We start from the raw sequence: 10,117 nt of genomic DNA on the forward strand, positions 1-10,117 counted from the left end.
AAAGGCGCCACTTGTGCTCAGTGGGGGAGTGGCTGCTCCCCCTGCTCCCCCCCTAGCTACGCTACTGGGTGCCTTCCAAATTCAGAGACAAGTCCAAATCTTTTACTGAGGGCTTGACTACACTACAGGTTATAGCAGTATAACACATGTGGTGATCAGAGACAGGAGGTGGCACCAGAGGAGCCGGGGGTGAGTGCAGGGCTGGGGGCATCCCACAGGCTGGGACCTCCCAGCCCCATCTCATGGGGGGTCAGTGCTGCCTTCCTGGGGTCCCCAGCCCAGGCTGCTGGCAGCAAGGTCACGGGAAGGCCCCAGCTCAGGGATCCTGAGAGAGGCCCCTTCATGGCTGGTTATATCTGTGTGGGGCTGGTCCGGCCCACCGGGCCCTGGCTCATGAGCTCCCGGAGGGGTGTGGAGCGGCTCAGGCACTGGCCCCCACCTAGGGGATCCATGCACAGCTCAGACGGGTGCCTGAGCTTCCCCAACAGCTGTGTCTCACCCAGTGGCAGTTCCAGCACTGGACACTTCTCACAGCAGTGCCTAGCTCACTGGGGAAGGAATGCAAGGGTGTATGAAAGAGCTCAGCACACTGTCCCTACCACATTCATCCTGCAGGAAGCCCACCCCCTGAGCTGTGGCCTGCCTGAGGGAGGCACTCCATTTCTGCTGCACACTCCTTACTCACCCCCCATCACCACAGTAATAACTGCACTGGGACACAATCCGGTGCCACATGTTTATTTCTATTCAGTGTTTGTTAAGGGACATGGAAAAGCTACAATGTCTCACAGGGATGTCAGCTGCCAGGCACTCCCTCCCATCCGGTCAAACCACAGGCTGCCTGGTGCAAGAGGCAGCCTTTCCTCCTCTCCTCTCCCCAGCCCAAGTGACCTCCTTATTGCAGCACTGGCACCACTGCAAAGGAAGATGGATGGAAGGGAGGGACAGAGACAGGCCATGGACTCTGATTGGTTTACCAGGCACATGGGCACAGCCAGCCAGACCCACCCACAAGCTTACACTGAATTTTGCCCACTTAAGAGGGTGGGAGGGTAGGCAAGAGGTGGAGACTAATAAAACCCTGCCTCTGGAAAAAGGCTCTCTGCCAATCAGAATCCAGCAGGGTGACAGCAGCTAGCAGCAGGAACAGTTACAGTGAATGGGGGGAGAGGAGTCATGGGTGAAGGGGCAAGGGGTGAGCTTCCTTATAGTTTCTTTATTTCTCCTTCCTTCCCCTCCATGACAGTTTTCCCTTTTGGGATCTATGGATCGGTTCAGTGTTTTGCGTTGATAATGTCCAGGAATTCAGGCTTGAGGGAGGCGCCACCAACGAGGAAGCCGTCTATGTCATGCTGGGAGGCCAGTTCCTTGCAGGTACCACCTGTGACTGAACCTACAAAGGTGGGAATGATTCCAAACAAGGGTTAAACACTCATGGTCAACACTGGGGGTGGGATGGGGAAAGGGACTGGTTAGCTAGGGGGATGGGGCATAGGTAAAAGCTCTTGTATCCTATCTATAGGGCACCAGGCTGAGTGGCTAGTTCACTGCTGCCCCCCCTTACCCAAAAGAGGGGTCTTGCAGATCAGAACAAGAATGGGGGGGTGGGAGTGGGGAAGGGAAGCATTTTCCTATCATTGCAGTTCAATGGAAAGCTAGTTGAGATATTGAAGAGTCCTTCAAAGAACAGGGGGGCAGTTAATGATACAAGCTGGACTCAGAGTGTGCACTAATATGTAATAATAATAATATCCCTACCAAGCTTGACTGCACTTTTCATCTGTATATCTCAAGTGCTTTCTAGAGGCAACAAGTTTCATTATCCCATTGTGCACATGGGGAAGCTGAGGCATGGGGTGAAGTGACCTGCCCAAGGTGACCCAACAGACCAGTGGCAGAGTGAGGAATTGAACCCAGGTCTCCTGAGTCCTAGACCCTCTGTTTACTAGGCCACACTACCTCAAGCAGCACAGTGGCCCCATCGGCCTGGCAGAGAACAAGAGAACAGCTGTACAAGTGAAGGAACAAAAGGCAGAAACGAGCAGGGGGAAGAGGGGGAATGACCAATGTTATGCACTGGAAAGGTGCCAGGGGCTGTTTACCTCCATAGATGATCCGAGTGGACTGAGCGACAGCTTCAGACACATGACTTTTTAGCCACCCCCTCAGCTTCTCATGAACTTCCTGAGCCTGTAATGAAACCAGAGCTGCATTACTGGAACACCAACCCAATTGAGGGAAGAGTGGTTTTTAGTTAGAGACCCTCTGAAAGGGGATGAGAGAGATGGACACCTGGCTCCTTAACCCTGTTCATACCTGCTGGGGAGTTGCAGTTTTACCGGTTCCAATTGCCCAAACTGGCTCATAGGCAAGAACCACCTTGCTCCAGTCCTTCACGTTATCTGGGGTGGGGAGAAAGAAGCAAGTGTTATTTGGGAGATGAGACATAGCACCACCTACTGGGGAGGGCAGAGCAGGGAGGCTATCCAGCACATACAGAGCTGTCTGTTATTGGAGGAACAGTTGGGTATTCAGACACATCTGATGGTGTTCACACAGGCCCCCAAACAAGCGCACACAAAGCCAGCTCTGTTGCCCTCCTGGAATAAGTTACCAAGGAATAATAATATACTTCCCAGGATATACTTCCTTCTGAAGCAGAGGGAAAAGCGACAGAAAAAAATATTTGGTTCCCCTGTGAACCAAAGGGAAAACCCCCACCACTCTTACCAGCAATCACTTTGGTCTGTTCAAAAACCACCTTCTCTGTGATGCCAGCTTCTCTCTCATCCAGTTTCTCGCCAATGCAGGCGATGACACCAAGACCCTCAGCCAGGGCATGGGCCACCTTCTGCCCAATCAGCTGGAAGGGGGGAGGGGAAGAGTTAGCCAGACACTCACAGGCCCACCTTGGAGCTCAGTCCCCCACCATGGGAATGTTAAAACCACTAAAACTGGTTTTTCCCTAAATCCCAAAGTAGCCCACCTCATCAGACTCCCCAAAAACATGTCTTCGCTCTGAGTGGCCCAGGATCACCCAGGTGGCTCCAATGTCTTTTATCATTGCTGGGCTGGAAGGGGAGAAAAGAGCAAGATTAGGGCCTTGTCCCTGTCCTGGGAAGAGCCCCTAAGGACTCTAGGTTCATTTAGCTCCCTCACCCCATGGTGGGCTCACCTGATCTCTCCCGTGAAAGCTCCCTTTGGCACCTTATAACAGTTTTGTGCTGCAACCGCAATCTTTGCATCAAGCTTCTGACGCGTGAAATCAAGGTAAATGGAGGGGGCTCCGCAAATAACCTCTGGAGGGCAAGAGAGGGCATTAACCTCATGGGGGTGGAGCAGATGTCACACGTGTTCCTCTCCCAACTGCTGAATCTTCTCTTCCCCCCCTTCATCCCCGATCCTTCCCTCTCCCTCAACTCCACCCCACCCTAAGTGCTCTGCCTAGCTGTAGGAACCCTTCCAAAAAAAAATAAATAAATAAATAAATATCACCCTTACTGAAACTTGGGGACCCACCAACACAGCAGGGACGTTTCCACTCTAGTTTAATCTTCTCTTAAGGGACCCATGGTGAGTATCATCAGAGGAAACTCAGTTCATTGTTTGTATAGACTAGAGGGGAGGGCACAGCTCCGGGGTTCTACACCATAGTACAAAAGCAGAGCAAGGACCCCACGGAACTTTCAGACTGAGAAATTGGACATGGATTCTGTTCTTGTTGGAGCAAATTTAGATTAGCTGGGAATGAGAGGGGAGCAGCAAATTAACTGAGTTTGTAACTGGGTAGGGCGCAAGGTAGGCCAATGCAATTCTGTGGACTGCAGACCCAGAGGCCAATTCCCACCTCACATGATGTACTCAGCTCTGGGCTCCTCACTCCCAGAGAAGAGCCACAGAAATGCTTAGGGGGCTGCAAAGATTAAGCCTTAGGCTGTGTCTACACTAGACCTTATAGCAGCACAGCTGCACCACTGTAAGGTCTCCTGTGTAGCCACTCTATTGCTTTTGTTGGTGAAAATTGTGTTGGTCAGGAGTGAGGTTTTTTTTCACACCACCGACTGACAAAAATTTTTTCCAAACAAAAGTGCTAGCTTAGACAAAGCCTTAGGGCAGTAGTCCCCAAACTTTTCAGGGTCATGCCCCCCTCCTTACCCGTCTGCACCCCAGAGCCAGGGTTCATGGGAGGACGGGAGGAATGTGGGCAGGGGTAAGGGAACTGAGGCCGGGGCCACAGCTGGGCCACGGTCAGGGGCTGAGCGCAGGGCTGGGAGCAGAGCGCAGCTGAGTGGCGCTCCCTCCCCACCCCCCATGGGGGCTTGCTCAAGCCCTGCCGCCCCCTACCCCAAAACGTTCCTCTGTCACCCCCTAGGGGGGCACGCTCCACAGTTTGGGGACCTCTGCCTTGGGGTAGATTCAAAGAGCTAAATCTACCAAGTTCATAAAACCCACTACTGGGTTGTGTGTGCACGTGAGAAATTCATGAAGTGTCTGAGAAGGCAAGAGACACAGTGAGGAGGGGGATTGTTTAGGAGGAGCCGTGATAGAGACAACTAGGGAGACAAAGGAAAGTTGCTCAGGTGCTATTCCCCAGCACTGAGAGGTCTGGGAGCCTGGGGGTAATTTCCCCATGAAAAGGACTTGGAATGCCACTAAGATCACCAAGAACTAGGGACCCAGCGTATTGGCCCCTAGGGAATAGATTAGAGAGAACCTTGTTAGGCTACTTCACCAATCTTATAATTATAGGAGGTATCCACCATGGTGATGTGACAAGATACTGAGGAAATCAGCCTGGGAGCATCCTAGGCATCAACTGAGGGCTTGTCTACACTACGGGGGCTACAGTGCCACTGTGGCTCCATAGCTTAGATGCTTCCTAAAGTGATGGAAGTTTCTCCCATCACTGTGGTTAATCCACCTCTCTGAGCAGCAGTAGCTATGCCAATAGAAGCATTCTTCTGTTGACCTAGCCACAGCTACACCGGGGGTTAGGTCATCATAGCTACAGCTCCCAGTGGTATTACACTGCTGAGCAACCGTAGCTAGGTCAATCTAAATTCTAAGTGTAGCCCTCAGACACACTCAGTTCTGGGCATCCTCTGCACCCATCCTAGGCAGCTTGCCTGCCTGCCTGTCTGTCTCTGTCTTGGGCATGGCCAAGATAAGGAAGTGAGGGGACAAAAGTGATGCTGCCAAGTGAAGGAAAAACATGTAGAGATTAGGTGCAAACCAAGGCTGCTGCTTCCATTGAGCAGGTCTGGTCACGTCCACTAAATGTACAGGCTTCCAAGCACCATTCCAGGCAGCTTAATCTATAAAGCCCTAGGGACCTGGATGCAGTAACCACATCATAAGAGCCTTTATGAACACACTCTAGGGCCCTGCCATCCTATTTGTGCATTGGGACTAGGTGAGAGACCCCTCCTGGAGGGAGACTTTGCAGTCTAGCTAATGGCCTCCATTTGGAAGGGTACAGGACAATTTTAAGTCAAGAGGTTTATTTAGTTTGTTCATTTATCTGGTTAATGATTATGTGGGAAGAATTGTTGCATACTTGGTATGTGTGTGTTACTGAAGCTTTACCCTCTCTGCAGCAGGGAGCATTGTGACAGCAGAGGGGAAGAAGCCTGCAGCTGCCTAGTCTTGCCTCCCCAGAAGGGGCCACTGTTGTAGCTACTGGTACTCTCCCCTGCACATAATAATTATCCCATGACCTGGAGCTAAACAGGGATATATATGTGTGTGGGGTGGGGGGGGGGCGGGCGGCACAGAGGGGCTGCCACCAGCACCCCTCCTCTCCAAGGCCAACCCCTTGATCTTTAGTAGCCAAGGGAGATCTGGTTTCCAAAACCAAGTACAGTAACTGGTATTTTTAGCCCAGTCACCACTGGATATATTTAGGTCTCAGCCTCCTGAGAGACCTTTGACATTTCTTCAGAGCACTTCCCCCAAAATAGCAGTTCCCCCTCCCACCTGCAGGACCTTCCTAGCCCTTTCTGAGGAGATGGGCAGCAGAAGATCCAGAGGCAGAGGATATTTCAATGGTGGTGGTGGCCAAAGGACAGCAAGGAGATGATGGTGGAAGAGACCAGCTAAGCTGCTGCTGGAGTACACAGATACCAGCTGAAGCTGCCACAAAGGGAAGTTGGTGAACATGAGATCCATCTGTAGGAGTACAAACTCTGAGGCAAGGAGAGATAACAAGGGCCTGGTCTGCCCAAACAAAAAGCTACACCAGCTAAAATAAAAGTGTGATTTTAAACTAGTGTGTATCTCATGTTAAGTCATGTTAAGCCTAGTTTAACTCAACTTGTGCAGCGCCCTTTCTTTTTCATCAGTTTTTAAACCTACAAGTTAAACCAGTGCAACTTGTGTGTTTAGACAAGCCCAAGGGGAAACTAAGCCACCAGAAAGGAGCTCAGGGTCCATATCCTAGTACCTAGGTTCAGAGGTGCCTAGAAGTCATTTCACCTAATGACTGACTTGGAGGCCTACTGCTTGGAACCTAGGAGCTTCAGGGAATGGATAGAGGTGTCTTCCTCTGCTGTCTGGCTCAGGTGGGGTGGAAGACCTCAGGTTACCCCCTCCAGGTTCCAGCTGGGAATCTCAGGAGGAAGGATCTCAGGGACTGTCACTTGCTCTGCCCCCCCCCCGTTGGGGAGTAGCCATAATACACACAAACTTGACCTTTCATACTCACCAGTGGGGAGCAGAACTGAGACAGAAGAAGCCTGGTGGCAGACCAAGCAGTGGGGAGCACAAATGGGACAAGTGAAGCTTGGGAGACTAGATGGAGGCAGCATGTGGGTGGGGGGGGTCACTTGCCAGGATTACTTGAGTATACCTCACTTAATCACATCCCTGTCATTGCGGGGGGCCTCGAGGCATTAGCGCACCTCAGTCCCTCCATGTGGCATACAATAGTCCTGTCTCCTGAGCGCTGTAATGCTTTGATCTCATTTCGGTGCTGGGTGGCGCTAGTGGCCCATGATACCCCGGAGGGCAGAGTAGATCTGGTGGGTTCTGACTCAGGGGAGAGGGAAGAGATGCAAGGGCTCTAACAAATTTCCCACCCCACTGTCTGGGCTCCTCAGACAAACTCCTCTCCCATTTCTGTTGTCTCCCTCCTTCCCTTCCTTGGTGCCTCGGGAAGTAATCTGCACCCCATGGCCTCACCACGCGAGCAGCCACCTCTCCCCCCTCCTTCCAGCGAGGCGGGGATCCCAGGCTGCAGCAGCCGCCCCATCCACATGACGCTTCCCGCTCGGCAAACGCAGGCAGCAGCAGGAGGAAACGAGTCATTAGGTACGTGCGGGCGGGCACAACGGGGGGGGGGGGGGGGGAGGGAGGGGGAGATGAGCGGGGAGTGCGGGCAAACGACACCCGCCGAGGGCTCCCAAAGCCCTGTCCTAGGCGTGTGGCGCCTCCTACCCCCACCCCCCGAGCCGCTAACATCTCAGACGGCTCCACATGCGACTCCGCGTACCTGGGCGGCCTGTGGGGCTGCTGCAGAACAGCCTCTCGTTGCCCCGTCCCCTAGCTTCCCCCACTTTGGTTAGCGGATTAACTCAGCAGCCGCTTGTCCCCGCTCCTATAGCCTTAGCACGTCAGAGTCCGGGGTATCGGAGGGGTCGGGCAGGTGGGGGCACGTGGCTGCCGTAGTCAAACAGTATGCGCTAGCGGGGGAGGAGAGGGGGGCACTATGCTCAGGGCTGAGCCAGGCTCCCACAACCTCCCTCATACAGATACCAACTAGGACAGCCAATAGCAATGTCCACAGCAGGCAGAGACCCCGGAACAACCCCATGGAGACACTCTCCTACCAGCCTACCTCCCACTCCTCCAGTCCCGGTCTACACCCTTGCCCCCCTCCCCTCACCAGTGTCCACCGGGATCTTGCCGCTGTTTAGGGTGTGGATCAGCTCGCCTAGGCTCTTCTTATCCCCGTTCATCTTCCAGTTCCCCCCCACGAAGAACTTCCTTGGTGCCATGATGGGACGAGTACTGCTCTCTAGCGCAGACCCGAAGGAGACTGAAAGGTCAGTACGTCAGTGCGCGCAGCCCCCAGCTGAAGCCTCTTTATAGAGAAGTGAGCCGGAGACACGCCCACATCTGTCTGAACGTTCCACATGCTCCGCCCCTAGAAGCGTCTCCGCGTTGCACTTGCTCCACCTCATGGAGTGACAACGTTCCTCTAGCTACACCCCTCTATGTGTCACCGTTCTGTTGGTAGCGGGTCAAAGGGGGGAGGTCAAAACCGCAGTTGCGCTACCTTTACCCTCGCACCGCCAGGGGTAAAGGGACAGAGCAAGGCCACAATTGTCACTATCCTCCATGACGCTAATAGGGAGGGCAAATAAATACCTAATTATCTTCAATACCTGGCACCAGAAAGGGTCACAGCTGTAGGGTGACCAGACAGCAAATGTCAAAAATCGGGACGGGGGTGGGGGGTAATAGGAGCCTATATAAGAAAAAGACCCAAAAATCGGGACTGTCCCTATAAAATCGGGACATCTGGTCACCCTACACAGCTGCCAAATATAACTTGCCATAGGGCCACCTACTGCCTGCTATTCCCCAGGTAGCCATGGTGAAGGGGCTGAGTAAGAAAGGACAGCCTTCCCCATCCCACCCTTTGTAAAGGAGCCTCCCATGAATTAAGAGAGAGAGGTGAGGGACAGGAAAGGGGGCTCCTTAACTTCCATCATTAAAGCAGCCATGGATATTGGGAAGTTAAGGGGGGCTAAGAGGTTAGGGCAGGGAACCCAGCATCCAGGCTTGGATTCTGCACTCAGCTCTACTACTGCCTTGCACTAGTCCGGGTCTGTTTCCACCACTGTGAAGGAGGACAATGACACGGTCCCTGTCACGCTTATTACCCCAGCTAGAAAGGCTTAATTATTTCAGAATTAAAAATATTTGAGCTGCTGTGTTCCACAGGCCCTGGAGCACTATCACCTCCAATGGAGCTCATGTTCCCTAAGGATGGAAGAGCAAGGAGGGTATCTTAGAGCAGATTAAGAGACTGTGATTTATGATCAGCTGCCTTAGCAATTCTTGCTGGGAAGCTGGTCTTTCCCTTGATGCCATGATTAGAATCCAGAGAGTGGAATTAATCCCAACTCTGATCCCAGCCATTTGCCTGCAACATAGAGAACAGGTCCCAATCTGCAGGAGATAAACAGCCTCTGTCTCTGCTCAGTGGGGCGTACACAAGAGGGCACAATGCCAGGAAGGAGAGGATAGCCTCATGTGACTTCCACAAGGACAAGAAACCATCCAGTATGTACTAGGCCGGTAGACCCATGACATTACGGGTAAGTAGAACACAGGAGTCCAGAACAAGTTCCCAGCTCCAAGTGCCTAGACCTCACGCCCAAAAAAGTAACCTGACTTTTTTTGTACTTTATTACGTGCACGCACCAGCACACAGATAGCGCTTTCATCCTGTAAAAGGAGGAACAAAACAATCATGTACCACCCCCAGCAACTGGTCAAGGAAGGGAAAGGGAATTGTTCAGGCCCATCACATATAGGACTTTAAATGAGAACAGAGGTTGACCTGGACCCTTTTCACTATCGCACCACTACAGAAAACAAAACCAGAGCTGTGTTCACCAGAAAGGCTGCTGCATTGTGCACCCAGTAATTTCTTAAGGGAACGCATTGTTACACCAATAATCAAGTGTGGAAAACATAAGTGAGTGGATCATCATAGCCAGAGCCACATAGGGTGGTTAGGCATGAACAACCCTAAGAGTTGCAAACTCACTGAACAATCCAGGGGCAGATACCTCCAGTTGATGGGATATTTATTAGGCACAGGTAGCACAGCCATCTTTAACCTCTGCTTTAACAGATACATCTCCTGCATCAACGTCACTGTCCACATGCTAGGACAACAGGTGCTGACACAGACAGGAGAGCATCTAGCTTTACAGTGAGGTCTCCCATCCAAGCTTCTTAGCACAAGGGCTCATATGCCAAAGTAGAGGAGAACTGCCATTGGCAGGGTTACACTGATCACTGCATTAGATGAGGAAAGAGTTCAGATACCCCCGCTGACAGGGCCCTCCACTAACATATGGGACAGACAGAAGCCAGGGGGTAT

At 52.3% G+C, this 10,117-nt stretch overlaps 1 protein-coding gene across 1 annotated transcript; it reads right to left on the minus strand.

Annotated features, from left to right (window-relative positions):
* Positions 1-722: 722 nt before the first annotated feature.
* TPI1 (triosephosphate isomerase 1) lies at positions 723-8,081 on the minus strand. Its single transcript, XM_065407553.1, has 7 exons — positions 7,883-8,081; positions 3,176-3,299; positions 2,987-3,071; positions 2,731-2,863; positions 2,317-2,402; positions 2,103-2,190; positions 723-1,393 (listed from the first exon to the last, which is right to left on the minus strand). Exons 1-7 carry the CDS (start codon positions 7,992-7,994, stop codon positions 1,275-1,277), a joined length of 747 nt encoding a protein of 248 aa, XP_065263625.1. The 5' UTR covers positions 7,995-8,081; the 3' UTR covers positions 723-1,274.
* Between the last annotated feature and the right edge of the window lie 2,036 nt (positions 8,082-10,117).

This window comes from Emys orbicularis, chromosome 1 (assembly GCF_028017835.1).
Source record: "Emys orbicularis isolate rEmyOrb1 chromosome 1, rEmyOrb1.hap1, whole genome shotgun sequence".
In the NCBI taxonomy this organism is placed as follows: Eukaryota; Metazoa; Chordata; order Testudines; family Emydidae; genus Emys; species Emys orbicularis.

Bases quoted from the DNA above. Each gene is read 5' to 3' on its own strand.
- TPI1 (XM_065407553.1), bottom strand. From the start codon at position 7,994: ATGGCACCAAGGAAGTTCTTCGTGGGGGGGAACTGGAAGATGAACGGG. The intron at 3,072-3,175 runs GTGAGCCCACCA...CTCCCCTTCCAG, and splicing joins GCTTTCACGGGAGAGATCAG to CCCAGCAATGATAAAAGACA. The intron at 1,394-2,102 runs GTAAACAGCCCC...CCACCTTTGTAG, and splicing joins CACTCGGATCATCTATGGAG to GTTCAGTCACAGGTGGTACC.